Genomic DNA, 18,169 nt, shown 5'->3' with positions numbered 1-18,169 from the left:
AGAACATAAAATAAAACTATAATAAATTTTTGTCTACAATAGGTAGTTTTTATTTGAAATTTACATAAAAGTGGCATTATTACAAATTTATATGTGTAATAGTATAAAATATTATAAATTACGATATGATTTCTTAAAATGCTTCTTGTTCGATCCGAATTACAAAGACACACATCTCCTGAAATTCGTAGTGTGTTAGAGATTTGGCAACAGCGCGCGCCATAAGCCGTGTACTGCAATCTAAGAGTGGGACGGGCTATAGTTAAAGAAAAGAGATAGGTAATCATATAGTTTCACCATTAATTAACAGTGACTATAAAGAGTGGAACATAAAGTATTACCACGTAAAATTTATTCGTGTCGATTGAATTGGAACTATTTAATATTATATATACAGTTTTCATTGAAACATGCATGACTTTCCCAGCAAAAATATACATATATATAATTAGATATTTATAACACTAAACCCACATATCATCATTAGCAAAAATTATTAAATTGCAAGGGAAAGTAGGTAACCCCCCACCCCCCCCCCCCTCAAATAGGATCGGACTAAGGCTCTATCTGTAAAATATTGCCTAGTTTGACACTATGCATTTAAACAAACGATTTTCCTATAACAAAGATATATAAGTGAGAGTAAAAAGGCAATGGTTATAATTTAATGAATATTTCAAGGTGTTGGTGTATTTTGACTTCGTGGTGCGTAAATTAGTAAGTGTGTGTAAATTTAATCAATTTTTTTTTTAAAGTAAATATATATTTTATCACATATTTGAACATTGATTATTTACTAAGACTGTTATATGTGTTTAAAAAATCTATAAAGTAGTGATAATAATTGACATCAATTACTTCGCGTTGTTTGTGTAGTTTCACATACACACATTTACATTCAAAAAGAAAGTTTTATAATTAGTTACAGCAATTGATAATGTATATTTGTGTAGTATAACCAAAGCGTTTGGTACAATTTGGCTGTCAAGAAATAATTTTCATTTAAAAAACAAACATAATCTTTGGTTTTTCAAAATTACATGAAAAAATGTAAAATATACTTCACATTTGTTATTGTATTTTCTACCTATTTTTTGTGTACGTTTTCATTTGTGTTTTATACAAATACTTTGTAACAACTGTTTTTTACGATACATAAGCTGTGTAAAAGCTTATAAGTAGATATAATTTATCACAGTGTTCAGTAAAACAACAACACAATTTTGAATAAATGAGTTTTAGAAAAGCATAAACATCGGATCTCTGAAATGGTTCATTTATTCTTTGCTGTGTGTTTAGTTAACTATTAGTGTCAATTTAAACTTACATTTTTTTCACCCAGCAAGCAGTTCCGCAAAGTTTTCCCACAAAATTTCTCTCCGATTCACATGAACCTTTTAACGGTGCCGCTATAGATTATTCCGACAGAGCTGATTGGTTACAAATTATTATCTATGTTATTTGCTTATCTTTGTCAGCCTTGTTAAAAATCAACTGGAACATGCTCTATGACCTTACAGAATTCAGTCCTCGCAGATAATCTTGGTGGCCTGCAGAGAAAGAATCTTGTAACACTAGGAGATGCAGTTCTGCTACTGACTAGTGCTTATCTGTGTCCCAGCAAGGGAGTCGTTATATTTATATTAAAATAAATTATTATTTTCTGAAGTCAGAGTTTATCTCTCTTACATATAAAGTTGGTCGTTCAGTTCAATACTGCTTCTGAGGTTCAGTTATGCTGAGTGTTTCTCATCTGCCAGATCAAATATTCTTGACAACTGCGCAAAAGGCCCGTACAAACAGTAAGTTGCTTTAGAAAATTTTCTTGAAAACCACTTATTAATGCTAATGAATTTCAGTTATTAGAGAGAATCTAAAGCACCCAATTCGTGTTTTAATGAAGATTATATGAAATAAGTAAAAATATACTGTGCATAAGAACTATTTATACTGGTTGGAAATATTATAGAAAATTATCGCTAGAACAAAGAAAATCATTCAATAGACATATAATTAGTGAAATTTTTTCATTAAAACCTTAATGAGTTATATAATGACTAGCTGAGCCGGCAAACGTTGTTTCGCCATATAAATTATTTTTAGGGAATTTCTAGTGTAGAAAAAAAATAACTAACTTATTGTAAGTGTGTAATGATGTGGTATATGAGGATGTTGTGATGTGGTGAAAGAAGCATGGAGCACTGTGAACGATGAGGGAATATAAATATAACAAAACACCAACAATTATTTTTTATAACTTATTTTAATTTATTATTTAAAATTATATACATCATTAATTAATTACGATAGTAACAGTAACAATCAATATCAATCTCTTAATGCTATAGCGTGAACAATGATTTTTGTTAGCCCATCTTTAGCTAACACAAAAAACTGGATGGTTTACCCACTCGAGAGCATGCCACGTATAATTGTCCGTGAAAAAAACCTGGTGTGCTCAAATCTAAGCCATAAATAGACATCGTTTGGCCTTGGGACTTATTGATAGTCATTGCAAATGCCAATCTACTCGGAAACTGAATACGTTTAAATTGAATTGGCACATCTGTAGGTATAAAAGGGATTCGTGGTATTAATATATTTTCACTTCGGAACTTGCCATTTAAATGCTGGCTTCGATGACGTTTTTCATTAATTTTTTAATGACTATTCGTGTACCGTTGCACAGCCGTGGTGGGTTCAAATTACGAAGTAAAATAATCTGAGATCCAACCTTCAATTGTAAATTATGCGGTGGCATGCCTGGCAAATCCAGTGGGAATGTATGCTTGCTGAAGCAGGATTAAACTGTACAGCAATACAAATTCGTCTACTATTCGCTATAGTGTTGACTACATGTTTCCCAACCCGAGCAGAGATATTGTGGGATAATCACAAAGATTCAATGACTGATGATATGTTGCATCAAAATCGTACACGGTGCAACGATCAAACGACAACATTCAGCGACAATATGTACAATGCAGCATTGATTGCTATTGAGGATCTTTGCATTATCATTGCCAACTTACCACTCAGTCATTTCGGTATGAATTCGCCAAATCGAACTGCATATGATTTAATGAAAACTGAATATAATTTCATTGTATAAATAGTTACCCAATTATTTTCGATATCAATAAAAAATAAATTTATTGATTTTATAATAAATGTATAAGAATTATTTTTACTTACAACACAAAAGCCGTTGTTGGTGGGAACTCGTGACACGCGTTGAGTACGTTTGAGGTTATGTAAATCACTTAATTAACTAATGGTGCGAACTACACTCAAAATTAATTATTTTATTAATTATTAATAAAATATGAAAAAATAATTATAGTCCAGCAAATTAATAATATATTTACTTGAGAATATAGTTAATATGAGAGTTACACTAAGATAGTAAAATTATAATTGTAAACGTTACTACTACGCTTCATGCATAAACAATAATAATGGCCGAAAACTGTGGAGGGAGTGAGAGAAGGCTTATTGTGTGAGAGAAACAGGAGACCGGCTTCGGTCTCATCCTTACTCCGTGCTGTTTACGGGGCGAGAAGTGACACGGGTAGACCCCTGGCGGGGAAGATTGATCAAGTGTTAATTGATCAGCTATCGACCGGGGTTGAAAAATATAAAATTCTATTAAAAATTAGGGGTTGGTGATAGAAGGGTAAAAATTTAGTGTTGTATGTATTTTTGATGCCACATTATATAAAAAAAAATAAAGTTTTGTCCAAGAAAAAATGTTAGGGGTGGACAACCATTATCACTTAGGAGTATGAAAAACAGATAGTAGCCGATTCTCAGACCTACTGAATATGCATACAAAATTTCATAAAAATAGGTCAAGTCGTTTTGGAGGAGTATGGTAACTAACACTGTGACACGAGAATTTTATATATAAGATTAGAAAAATAGTACGAACTTAGTGTCTTAAATAATAATGTAGTTATACGACTGTACAGTGTGATACCTTCTACTACCGTATTAAAGCTCGTATTTACCTACAATGTTGAGAAGTTGTATTTTTATATAATAAGTTAGGTTTAAGTACGTCAGTGCAACGTATTTTTCAATATGTCACCATTGCATATTTTTATTTCATTGCTTGTCACCAATCATTAGGCAAATCTTTCGTAACAATTAATTTTATTTGACTAATTGCTTTGTGTTTGCTCTTTTAAAGCCAATATTCTGCATTTATACAAATGGACAATAAAAACAATTAGATTTTGTACTTTTTTAAATTAAAAAAATTAAAAGTTACAATAATCTAAAAACCCGAAAACCAATCCAAATTTAAATTTCCCTCAAAATTGTTACTTATTTTCATGATATACTACCTCTGTCTGATTTATAAATTCCTCAAGGTAGGTTTGTGTTCTAAAAGATTTTTTTTTTTGCTACAGGGCTGTGAACATGGCTTCCTTCACGGCATCGAATATTCTGATTGTTCTCCTGGTGACTGCCGGTGCTGCCTTGGCTGCAAATGTTCTGGATCCTTTATTGGTAAGAATTTAATCTGTTATGTGTATTTAAGTGAGTTACGTTAAGAAAGTTAAGTAATATTTCTGATGTACCATGCATAGAAAACAATTTCAATTACTTACTTTGGGGAGGTCTGTGTGGAAGTTGTAGGCCTACATTGCCTCACATTAGTCAGACACACTTGATTATGAAAAGACATCGCACAGAAATTAAAGTGTAAAATAAAACAACATAGATTTAAAAAATCACGAAACAGTAAAACATCCACCGTATTTTAACTTATATAGTTAGTTAACGCTCTCTTTGCATTTGAAAAAAGTTCCTTGTGAAAAAATGTGTGTATTAATTTTCATAACTGGTAAATTTGACAATTAATACTGTGAAAAAATTACTGTGCCAACTTAGCAAGTTATTTGAAAATATGACTCCATAAGCAGGATATATTCGAAGGTTAGCATTGTAAATATATTTACTGTTGAATAGTAAAATGACCCATATGTTAAACTTTTGTCGCATAAGTACTGGAAAAAAATTTTCCTCAAAAGTAAAAAATATTTTATTTTATTTTTGAAATTTTTATATATGTGTTATTTATTATTGCATAGCTAAATTTTGTTGTAATAAACTTGTGCAGGAAGGAGATTTTAAAATTTGTAAAAAAAAAAATACAACTTAAGCTACGACTCTTAATGCACTTTTTTTTAAAAACTCTAGAACCGCAAATTATTTGTCTATCAGCTGATCTCGACTTTACGTTTTATGTATTTGTTTGACTATCTTATTCGAGTATTGCCAACGATTGTTATTAGTAAATTAGTAAGTTAATTAAGATAAATAAAGTTCTACCTACATATCTTCACCTCTATTACCCTATAATGACATTATGTCATCGAGATGTTAAGTCAAGTCAATTAATCATTAATTCATTAAAATAATTATATAATAGGTTAATTCATTCTTATAGAGGTGTCCCATAATTTAACTCTATACATTTTGTTATGTCGTAAATATCCTGGGGGGGGGGGGGGGGAAGCGTGGAGGCCCAGGACCAACTGGAACAAACAAGCCTCTCTTTTGGGGGAAGGAAGGGGTATCTTATGCTAGCAAAATATTAACTGTGAATCTGGAATGATAATTTTAATTTCACGGGCATCCCTTGCTTTTAGGTATGTAAAATGTTCTATATATATATGTATAAATATAAAGGTATTTGTGTGTTTGATTCTTACACAAATATACAGTTTCTCTGAACGTAATGAATATTTAAAAATTGACCTTTGAGGAAGGTCACTGTCAATATGAGATACAAAAAAAAAACACCATTTATTGCAGAATGTTTGTACTTGTAGATGAAATTTCGCTATTATATTTTTAATGATTTCTTCATCTCCTGGCAACGGTTCTTGCATTGTTGAAGCTTCATTCATCTCCTGGAGACGGACATTTCAGTATTAATGATTTGTAATGCAGTGGCGTAGCCACGAAGAGGGGCAGATAGCACATCATATAATCTACGTCAGTATTTGATTATTAATTTATATATTTCTAATCATAGATTAATGATATTGACTTAAAAACAAAGGATTTTGGACTTTAAGACACGTAGAGATGACAGTGGTGTGATGAATGTAAAGTCCTAATTACAGAAGTAGCGTGCAATTAGTTTCTATAAATGAAACTTAGGTGATAAATGTATCGTGGTTAAGTCCAACCGTGTTTACTTCTACAATGTATCTAAAACATAATGTAAATCTTAATTTTAAATTAGTAATGTTGCAATAAATATTTAAGAGCATTCTGTAGTTTAATATTTTTTGATATGTATGTAGTTAACATAAATGGTAATATTTAAGGATATTTACTAAACGAAATTAATATTTTTCAGCAATCCATCCGGAACGACAAGTGTAAAAACACTCAGGAATTACTCACACAGCAATTCAACATCAAGAATATGGTAAATATCAGTTTGGAAATATTCACTTATTTCCTCTTAAGAGGAGAGGTAGACAAGAAATATGTTCTCGAACTTGTTTTATTATGTCTCAAGGACAAATATCTTATAAGAAACTAAATAAATAGTCATAGAAAAATTGTCTAAATCTATTATGATGATTTTGTTTGAATCTCTCTACATTATTTTATATTATTTTGAGAAAATACTGAAAATTGTGAAAAATAAGTATTGTATTAACAAAATCTTAGTAGCGACAGCTCATATCTACTAAACTGTAATATAAGGACACATGTTATGTGTTGTTAGAAGCATACAATATTGTAGGATGTAGATGTAATAACAACAGAACTATTACATATGATTCTTACTGAAAAAAGGTGGTCTGGCTATGTTGCAACAAAATGTTATTGTAACAATATTTCTATTCACTAAATTATATTTAACTTCCAGTAGATTGTTTTCAGTATGCTTAACATATATTCGTTTTCCTTTGCTTTGCACTCCCAAGAGAATCAATATTGTGATAGTTGTTATGTTTTTATTTTTATTTTGCTTTAACAGTTATGCATTGTGTCTTTTACAATGAAAATTTCTAGGGAAAGTCATTAAGTAAGTCAAAAAATATAACTGAAAAAGATTACACCGATAACACAGGTCTGCGAAATTTTTTTAAAATTTTTTTTTAAAATGGTTAGTATTTGTTTTAAGTGTCTTAAAAGAAAAAGAAAACGATATTCATATGACATGTACCACGTCACATTTATCAGATTTAGATGATATAGTATTTGAATACGAAAAAAGAACAAAACAAAAATTTAATAAAATGAACGAGAATCATTTTAGAATACTTTATAAAGTTTTATTGAGTCTATAGCTATTAAAATACAACATTAAGGTATACATGAAGAAAACAATTAATAATAACGTTTTATTTAAAAAAAGCTGCGTTTTGTTGGTTTTCGTTTATGATTTTTTATTTCATCTCTGTGTATCCTACAGCAATAGTCCACCATCATATTAACGTCCCAACGGCCTTGATATCTTCTTTCCATCTCTTTTATGTCCTGATAAAACCGTTCACCTTGTTCTTCACTGTAGTCGCTTAGATTTTTTGGGAAACAATGAATGTGAGACTTCAAAAAATGAATTTTCAGACTCATATTACAGCCTAAATTTTTATAGGCGTTTAACATTTCCTGGACAATATTTTTATACGCAGGATCATTTATGTTGCCTAGAAACTTAGATACGACATTTTTAAAGCCATGCCAGGCATTTCGTTCTAAGGTTGTCATCACTTTTTCAAATTTTGTATCCCTAATCAGTTTCCTGATATTAGGTCCCGTAAATATTCCCTCTTTCAACTTCGCGTCAGATAAGCTAGGGAAACACGAACAAAGATACTTGAAAGTATTTCCATCTTGCGGTAATGCCTTTACGAACTGTTTGATCAAACCAAGTTTGATGTGAAGTGGTGGAAGCAATATTTTTTCGCTATCAAGCTCGGATTGATGACATTTTTTACTCCAACTTTCAATTCCATTCTAACTTTCCAATCAGTTTTTTCCAATGTAAATCTTGCTCTACTGTCCCATTTACAAATATGACAGGGGAATTTTGTGTAGCCTTGCTATTGACCAAGAAGCATGCATATGATTTTTAAGTCACCGCAAACTAACCATTTGCGTTCGGTGCATTTTATTTTCTCCAAAACATTTTTCAAGTTTTCGTAAGTTTCTTAAGATAAACTCAACTACAGGTATCGATGCAAATTTATAGCCACTATGCAAAAGGACAACCTTTAAGCTTCTTTTTGAAGAATCTATAAAGAGTCGCTATTCTTGTGTATTGTATTAAATATTGAATTTTTGTATTAAACCGCCAATATCACAGCAAAATACTAAATTATCCTCTTTCTTAAAATACTCCACAAATTCTTGTTCTCTGCTTCCATACCAGTAAAATGTAGTGGCAACATTTAATAGATTGTTTTCTTTTAGTCGAGAACCGAGAAGTTCTGCAGCGTCCTTAGGTAATCCAAGATCCCGTACCAAATAATTCAGTTCTTGCTGTTTTAAAGGTCGAGGGTCATTTGTAGGGTGAAAAATTTCACCACTGCTTTGCAGAATATCACTTTGTTCTGAGTTTTGTGACAAAGACGTTTCGAAGCTGTTAGTGATAGTAGGAACTGGTATGGGTAATTCGGGTCCATGTGGAACTAACTGGCTTTGTTACAGATAAAACATCAGGATGCACAATTTTGGCGCATTTTTTAGAATTATATCCTGTTACATTGGTCAAACAAAAATAACAATAATCTGTATGATTTTTTTGTTCCCGCCACAACATAGGAATACCGAATGACAATGATTTTACTTTACCGTAAGTCCACTGTCTTAACACTTCAACACATAGCCGGCATACTGTATGCGGAACCCACTGTTTCTCTTGGTAACATAACCTCATTCCGAAGTAAACATAATAAGCATTTTTTACGAAGTCTGTTATTTTAAATCTTTGCTTAACTATTGTATATTGTCCGCAAATATAGCACAATACATTTGGATTGTTTTTGCAACTCCGAGGAGCCACAGTTACAGATTTAATAAAATAATATATTATTACACATTTTTTTGCAGTTTAAACAACTATGATTAGTCATAGACTACATACAACATTTTTTTGATACTATTTCTCACAGGGGAAAGGCAGGTTAGTAACAATAGACTATAGGATGGTCGGTTATAGAGTATAGAATAGAAATATAGATCATGGAATCAATTTTGTAAAAAAAAAAACGAACTTACCGATCTAACGAACTATTATATATTTATCTATATGCAAAAAGAATGTGACGTGATACGTTACAACAAAGTTTATATTTGCTATACAAGACCAACATCTACATGTTTGTGATAAATTTATTAAAAAAACTTTTTCATCGCAGACCTGTGTAATCACTTCAGAAATATTTTTAATCTCAACATAATCTCCACCAATGTGCATGCAGTTTTTCCATAGTTTTGTCGTGCCCCAAAACCAGTTGCATACAATTATTTGGGTTGCTGTCTCAGCCACATTAAGACATACTGATATTATTATCATACAAACATAAAGCCCATCGCCATTTTGAAACTTAATAACTCATGCGGGAGAATGTTACCTAGTCAATGTGAATTGAATACCACAAAATTGGATGCTGCTGCCATCTAATATAATCATTGGAAAGTACTTGCTACTTATTAAATATAAAATATATATTAATTTTTTCTACATAATACCTTTACCTCTAGGTAAAAAATTATCTCTATTCAGTCGTATTATGAGAGCTGTGTGAAGTTCCGAACAGTACAATAGGTACAGTAGGCATAACCACATGTTCTGTTAGTGATACAGTGCAGCATTTTGCCTATTAGGTACGGTTTTATATCGAAGTAACTGCTATCTATTTTGTTACCTTTATAAAGCTCTATGGCAGTTCAGTGTAGCAGCATTAAAAATCTGTCCTGTGATTAATTTTATTTTTGATAATTTTATGATGTAACTATAGAATATGTACTTTCTTTGTTCACTTGCATGGATCTCCCAGTAGTACAAAAAAATTCTTATCTCAAAGTACAGCATTAAGCCTTTTGCGAATAAAATTACGTTGTTGTCATAAAAATTTATCTTTTACCTAAAATATTTTTAAAATCCTTGGGATTTGAAACTTACAGACCATAAAAAATTTTCCCTAAAATCTTACTTGTATAACTTAATTTATTTGACTAACTATGGAATTATTTTTTATGAAAGAGAACCTAATTTTAAATATTACGCAACTAATAAAACTTTAATTTTTTTATTTCCTTTATTCAATTCCCAACTGTTCTTTAGAAACCATGCATTCAATATCTCATGAGTAGTGTACAAATGGGGCTCCTGCACCAGGGTGCATGGTGTGGATTGGGATGGGTTCAATGACCGACCGCCATCTGATGTCATGCCGGCCATCTTGGATAAACTTGACCTTCAAAATTTGTTAAAATTTGCCAAAAATGAAGGACGAACCTTCCTCTCCTTGGTGTCTAGCAAAGCCTTCCTTCTCTTGCGATCGTTAGTGAGCATCCCTCATCCCACAAAAAAGAAATAAATAATTTTTACCTTAACAAAACACGTGACGACATCTGTTGGCAATTATCGGGACTACTTACAACAAGTTCATTTGCATGAGATAAATTAACTATTGCCGCTGAAAGTATTCAAAGACAGTTAGAGCCAAATAGACTCGTAGCCTTGTAGACTTGTAACGTCGTAGCCAGTTGAAGCCTTGAAGTCTTGATGTCCTGTAGTCCTGTAGTCTCTTGGATTCATAGCCTCCTAGTCTATTAGCCAAATAGCAGCTAGGCTTAAGACTTTTTAGAGCTAAATACTTTTGGCGCCATTGAATGTTGGAGCCAATGACTGTTGGAGTCAATGACTGTTAAAACCAATGAAAGTTGAATCTAATGACTATTGTAGCTAATGACTGTTGGAGCCAATGACTATTAAAGGCAAAAGACTGTTGGCGTCAATGACTGTTGGAGCCAATAAATATTGGAACCACAATACTGTTGGAGCCAATGACTGTTAGACCATTTAAGGCTTTGGAGCACTTGGAGTAATTGGAGCACTTGGAGCTGTTGCATCAATGGGAGCATTTGGAGCTTTGGAGAACTTGGAGTTGTTGGCCAATTGAAGCTGATGTAGCAATTTGAGCAGTTGGAGCTGTTGGCCAATTGGAGCAATTGGAGCATTGGAGCTTTTGGAGCAAATTGTGCTTTGGAGCCTAGCGCATATTGTCATCGTATTCATATGACATGATCGTATCACACCACGTCGAATTTTCGTCAAAATGTGCTTCCTTTCTGACGACGAATGACAATCGATAAGTTTGTACTCAGGACATGATTGGCCTCATGGTTCAGAAACGAGTGGAATATTGGCGTGACATAGAACATGACATTTTTAAAATGTTGGTCGCATATCGTTGAATATTACCTCTTGGTTCGGAGATGCTTGGCCTATGCGCATGGTTTTCTGCATGAACTGATTAAAATGTTCATCTAGTATCGACGAAAAATATCTTTTGGCTACTAATTGGATGTGTTTGATCACCTACTGGATGCGCCTGGCTACGAACTAGATATGACTTGCCACCTAATGGACGTAAGTGCCTGAACGCTGAATAGACATTCCTGGCTACCGACTGGGTGCATATTGACACCTACTGAACATGCCTAACCGCCAAATACATGCCTGGCCACCAACTGGTCGTGACTTGCTGCTGACTGGACATGCCTAGCTGATAACTGGTTATGTCCGCCACCAACTCAATTCACCTGGACGCGGATTACATGCCTGGCTATTGAATAGAATGTCTTAACTGCCAACTGGATACATCTTTTCACTTACTGGATGTGCTTTTCTGGCCACTGAATATACGTGCCTGGCAACATACTGGAGGTGTCTAGCCAACAACAAGGGAAGTGATTGGCTACCAGCAATTTCATTAATTATTTTTTTATAAATTGTAATTTTTTTTCAAATGAAATCTGATAAAAATTACAGATTTTCAAGATGGCGGGTGTAACGAAAAGTGCAACGATCTAGAATCCAAACTGGTGTCCGTAACGAAACGAGCAATGTTTATGTCATACACATACAAGATGGCGACCATAACAATATTTACAACTTTCTAAATCCAAGATGGCGGGCGTAACTAAAAGTGCAACAATTACTTCATACACATCCAAGATGGCTGGCCTAAAGAAACATGCAACATTTCTAGATTTCTAGATGTCGACCGTAACGATATTTACAATGGTATTTTTAAATAATATTTTATTAAAATTTAATTAATGTTTTTATATATTTTATTTTCCCCCCGATTTTATAGCATAACAATTATTGATTTTCAAGATGGCGGCCTTAACGAAAATTGTAACAGTTACATCTTAATACAAGATAGCGGCTGTGGCATCCTAGTTTTCAAGGTGCGGTTTAGAGATGCTAGTCTTTAAGGAATTTAACCCATTATTAGGAATTTCAAAGCCGTTGGCATTTTTGATGAATAACACAGGAAATTTTCCCTCAAAACGGAATTTTTTAATTTTTAAAAATTTTTAAGATTTTTTGCGGAATTTGTTTTTCAAAAAACTGCAAATTATGGTGAATTTTGAGCAAAATTTGGGTAATTTTTGGCAAATTCTGACAAATTTTCAAGGTTAAGTTCAAAGTCAAGTTCTTCCATGATGGGCGCCGTGAGGTCAGATGGCCGTCGGTCATAGAACCCATCCCAATACACACCCTACACTCTCGCGCACATTACGATGACTCGGCCATGGTAAGAAGTGCCTGGAGTGATGAAATCAGGAAGTATCGCCCGGGATATATCACACATAGCTCAGAAAAGCTATTTAAACGTTTATAATGTTGAGGCATTTCACTTGGTAATAAGGATAGTATTACGGAATTTAAATTATCGCAACAAGTCACTAAATTAAAATTGGCAAGTAAAGACCAAATTTAATGCAGGTGGCGGACTACAATCGCACCAAGAACTGGAGGGAACTGCGCAGCAAGTTGAGCGACGTGCTGGACCACTCCAGCCCGGCCTACCGCCAGCTCATGGCCGTGTCGGAGAGCGAGGAGTACGCGCCCTGGCAGATCGGCTACGATGGTCACCGCGAGCTCACCGCGGTACTGGTGCACGCCGGCCGCGGCATTAACATGGTGGACGGCTCGGCCGACAACCTCCTCCACGGGGCGGTCGCCGGCGGACAGCTGCCCTTGGTCGAGGAGCTGCTGGACGCCGGGGCTGGCATAGAGTCGCGCAACTCCTGGGGGAACGCGCCCTTGGCCCTCGCCTGCAAGTACCGGAGGCTTGAGGTGGCGCGGTATCTGTGGCGCCGTGGAGCGGACGTCGACGGCATCGACTACAACGAGCGCTGGGCGGGGCTGGCGCGCGCCGCCGACCAAGGGTACCTGGAGATCGCGCGGTTTATGGTCGAGGAGGCCAGTGCCAACACGACTTTGCGGGACCGTGATGGGTTGACGCCCTTGGAGCTGGCGCGTCGCAAGGGCCACAATGACGTCGTTGAGTACCTGTTACAGTTTCCGCACTAGTCTCTTTGCTGACAACATGGAGTACTTTTCACAGTTCGGCACACAACAAAACATCAACATTGTAGATTAGGTACCTGTCACAGCACCTGCGCTAGTCTATTTACCAACATTGTGAAGTACGTGTCACATTTACCACAATAGTCTCTTTGCCGAAAACATGGAGTACTTGTCAAAGTTCAGCACTTAACAACACATCAAAATCGTAGATTAGGTACCTGTCACAGCATCTGCACGGGTCTATTTGCCGACATCGTGAAGTACGTGTCACATTTACCCTAATAGTCTCTTTGCCGACAACATGGAGTTTTGTCACAGTTCTCGCACTTAACAACACATCAACGTCGTGATGTAATTGCCATAGTACCTGCAATATTTCTTTGTAGATGTCGTACATTACCAGTCGCAGTAACCCAAATGAACTACACAATTATATCTTGGTGTAACATTCACAGTACCTGTACTAGTTTATGTAGAGACGTTGTGGAATTTCTGTCAAAGTATCCGCACTAAACTACACATCTACTTCGTAGAATAACTGTCACAGTACCAGCACTAGTATCTTTGCCAATGTCGTTTAGTATAGTTTACAGTATACATAATAAACTCTACGGTGACAGTGTTGAGTATTATTAAATGGGACTATACTTTCCTTGTCAAAAGATTAAAAATAGAGAATTTACAATGAATAAGAAAAAAATTCAGCATTGTAATTGGTCACTATAAGTAAAGCGTTATTCAAATACATTTTAGACATTTTTTACTACTGATGAACTCACTGATCCTCAAAAAGTATAAACAAATGACAACCATTCTTAAATTTAAAATAGTTTAAGCATTTTTTTCCTTCATGTAGCATCTCTTAAGAGAGAGAGAAAAAATTATACCAAAGACTGCTATTAGTATAGATGCAGTGTTTATATGCAGAGGGCCACTTAAATAACACCTAACACGGGAATAAATCTAATTTTCCTCAAAACTTAAATATTTTTGCAAGTATTCAATTGACACACATTTTCCATACTATGACGTTTCCATTAATCTTGCCCAAAAAAGTCTTCTTTTAAAATGATTGGATAAATTACCATATACATCTTTAACAATATAATTAGTAAAGCTACCGAATTAAAAATTAATTGCCGCATAATTCATGCAAAGAAAAATTTTCTTAATATGTGCCATTGCACTTTGTAACGTTGCATGTACTCAACCTGTTGTCATGTTTTTTATTTTTTTATTATTTTTTTTGCAAACTGGACATCATGTAGGCTCATTATTGTGAATTTTGAAAATAATTTCTTGGTTATGTAAGTTTTGTATTTTAATAATTACTAAATGTTAATTGGGAGAAATGAGAAACCTATATTTAATCTAAAGTGAAGTGCTTCAAGATATATATTTTTTTAACAAAATACATTAATTTATAAGAACATTAATTTAAAGGAATTTATAAAAAATAAGTATTTGTTTTAAACACTAATATTTAATTACCTTAACCTTTTTCATTTACTTGAGATGTATTAGTGATAATTTTGGAACTAAACCTGTATTGTTTACATTTTTGCTCACCAAGTTTGACGTCTTGTGTCAATATCTATAGTGTAGCTTCTTAAGGAGATGATATATTTGCCTCCTTCTTCTTCCTAATTGGTCAGCCATTATGTAAACACCTTCATTAACTACTTCTGTTTTAATCCGCTGGATTATGCGGTAAATTTACTACCACCTACCACCTTTTGGGGTGAGTTTTCTTTCTTGATTATGGGGAATCATGTTAGTTATTTATTTTTTGCCAATGTTTTAATTTTGGTGATTTTTGTTAATTCTTTAAGCGGTCCTTGTGAGTGGCGTGAGACATCCGGGCAATGCTTGAGGTAGTCCAATAAGTACGGGACAGGAGTGAGCCTTGTCTCTTCCGCTATTGGCACCAGGATGCAGCCTTCTAAATAAGGAAAGTTTTCCTTTTCATCTTTCGGCTTTCCGCATGTTTCGGGATAAAGTGTAATCTGATTTCGGCATCATCGGCTCTATAACGTAAAAATATAAATCAGTCGCTTCATTAATAAATAATAATAAAATTAATCTTTTTAGTTACTAATCTCAAAAATGTTTTTGTATTTTTTGTATTTGCCACTGGTGTAACCAACCATGTGCCTATTGTCTTAATATTTTTTATTATAGTACGGGGCCCCAAGCTTGTAAGTTTAATAATTTATTGTTTTCAAATATTGAATACTCATTATCTTTGTAACTTAAGTATGTGCATTATGATTATATTATTTTTATTAAAAAATAAAAAAAGAAAGAATTTAAATAAGAATAAAATGGCCTGAACCGAGATTTAAGATTATTATTTCTTGTAAAATCAGTTACTTTTATGTAATATAATTTAATAAATATTTGTGGTATTCGGTTGGTTGTAAGAGCCACGTGATGAGTCAGTCAGCATTTTCTCTCTACTTGTATACCTACCTCTACACATAAAGCAGTGTCATTGAACCTAAGAATGCAGAGTCTTTCATTGTGTTTTACCTTGGTGAGGTTTGGTAAACCGAACCAAGAGTAAAATTAACGGCAGAAAATGGTAGCAGAGCATGGTTCTGGCATGTTGCTTTGTTGTGTTTCTTGTGCAGGATATTTTTCCTTGCATGCAGCCCTGCTTCAGAGATTTGCATGGCTTGGGGATGGCAATAGTTTGTTTTGTTAATTTGGTTTTGATATAAGTTTTGTAAGTTATTTGTTTACCATACTATTGTGCCTGAGTTCTTGTTAAAACATGAACTTACTTTTGAGTGTCTCTCGTGTGGTCTCCCATGTGAAAACACCACAACTGCCATTTTGTGTAAATCTCTGCACACTGCCCTTCAGAATAATGTGCTTGTTGTTAGTGATAATTTAAAGAACATTGACCCTAATGAGGAATTTAATTTGATCTCAAGTAAAATCCTTGTGTTACAAGAATTAGTGACAAATCTTGTTGATGATGAGAATTTTGCGCTTACTTTGTTTAGAGTGAGAAATAGGTTGAGACATTTGGAGCGACGCGTTCAATCCCTGTTAGAGTTAGAGAGACCTGAACCCTGTGTCATCCATGGCAAAAGTCTGTGACCGTCTTGCTTGGCTAGCATTGCCCTCTGCCTCTAATCAGCATCCTACTACTGCACCTATTCCAGGTCCTTCTCATGTGAATTCCGATCCTACTGTGGTTGATTTTCCTAACCTAACCTACACCATGGTGACACACCCCACGAGTTCAAATTCTCGTGTCATGTTTAGTAATGCATCATGTGTACCACACCCAATTACAACACATAACACTTCATTACCCAATGTTTTTGGTACATTGACTCACCCACTAGAAAAAATGTTAAAAGATTTTCCGACCACTGATGGTCTGCGTATTCCTACCTTTTTGAATTTTCTTAAGCTTATCGTCAAACTGAAACAAAGTAATAATATACATGAAACTCAGTTTTTAGAGGTTATATACCCTTTTACGCTTGGTCCGTTGGCTGAAAGGACACAGTTGGCCATTACACAAATGTTTTCGTTCGATCAGTATCATGAAGACATACTTAGTTTCTTTATCCCATCTAGGCTACTGACCCAACTACAGTTGAATAATTACAACAGATTACAAATATCAGGTGAACAGCTCGCGGCCTATGTTCATTAGGTAAAAGAGGCGGCTGCTATTTTTCGTTGGCAAGTTAGTGAACAGGAGGTGATTAACACCATTTTAGATGGGCTTACACCTGATGAACGATCCAGATTAGTTTTTTTAACTAGGCCTTCTACATTTTCTGAATTGGATAGAATGTGCATTCACTCCCAAAATGTCCGCTTTGCTGACCATCAAAGAAACTGGTCATTATATCAGTATTCTGGAAATAAACAATTCAAGTACTATTCTAGTCCTCGCACTGAAATTCAACCTTGCCAAAATACGGTATTTAGGACCCTCAAACTCACGAATTCAGAATAATAAGCCAGGAAATCAGAATCAAGCTCAGCATCGGCCTATCTGCCATTTTTGTAAGAAGCCTGGGCATGTAATAAAGGAGTGTAGGACATTAAAACAAAAAAAAATGCTTAATCAGGGAGGTAAAGTGAGCAGCTTCCCCTGCAAAACTATACAAGCCAATAATTCTCAATACAACGCTCACCTATTTCGTCAAATCAAATCTGCCCAGCATTTTCAAAGAAACTTTGGAATTTAAATTCCTTATAAGCGGGCCCCAGATCATATTGGTAGTCTTGGTCTACCTAATTTTGTGGGTTTAAGTCCTGCACCTGTCCCTCGTATACCAGTAAGTTTCAATAATTTTGAAGAATAAGTTCTTGTAGATTCAGGATCCACACATTCCATTATTTCATATGATTTGTTTACTAAGTTAAAAGCAGAAGCAGCTAACCTAGTCAAGTTTGTGGAGAAAGGTGATTTTAAGTGTTACACTGCATCTAATGATGTGTTACCCATATTTTGTCTTGCGACTATCAAATTGAAAATTGAACATTTTACTTGGATGTTTCCATGTTTGGTTTCTAAAGATGTGATTTTAGACTTTATCCTAG

General features: G+C 34.3%; 1 protein-coding gene across 1 annotated transcript; it reads left to right on the top strand.

The window, feature by feature from the left end:
- The first annotated feature begins 1,578 nt into the window (after positions 1–1,578).
- LOC134540719 (serine/threonine-protein kinase TNNI3K-like) lies at positions 1,579–16,275 on the top strand. The gene is made up of 4 exons (XM_063383617.1): positions 1,579–1,802; positions 4,416–4,515; positions 6,380–6,451; positions 13,007–16,275. The coding sequence occupies exons 2-4, from the start codon at positions 4,426–4,428 to the stop codon at positions 13,595–13,597; spliced, it is 753 nt and encodes a 250-aa protein (XP_063239687.1). The 5' UTR covers positions 1,579–1,802; positions 4,416–4,425; the 3' UTR covers positions 13,598–16,275.
- Positions 16,276–18,169: the final 1,894 nt, after the last annotated feature.

The sequence above is a fragment of the Bacillus rossius genome, chromosome 1, assembly GCF_032445375.1.
Source record: "Bacillus rossius redtenbacheri isolate Brsri chromosome 1, Brsri_v3, whole genome shotgun sequence".
NCBI classification, from domain to species: domain Eukaryota; kingdom Metazoa; phylum Arthropoda; class Insecta; order Phasmatodea; family Bacillidae; genus Bacillus; species Bacillus rossius.
This window is presented reverse-complemented; position numbering and strand designations above follow the sequence as displayed.

Excerpts from the sequence above, each read along its gene's own strand:
- LOC134540719 (XM_063383617.1), top strand. The coding sequence starts at position 4,426 with ATGGCTTCCTTCACGGCATCGAATATTCTGATTGTTCTCCTGGTGACT. Across the intron at positions 4,516-6,379 it reads ATGTTCTGGATCCTTTATTG|CAATCCATCCGGAACGACAA; the intron begins GTAAGAATTTAA and ends AATATTTTTCAG. Across the intron at positions 6,452-13,006 it reads AATTCAACATCAAGAATATG|GTGGCGGACTACAATCGCAC; the intron begins GTAAATATCAGT and ends AATTTAATGCAG.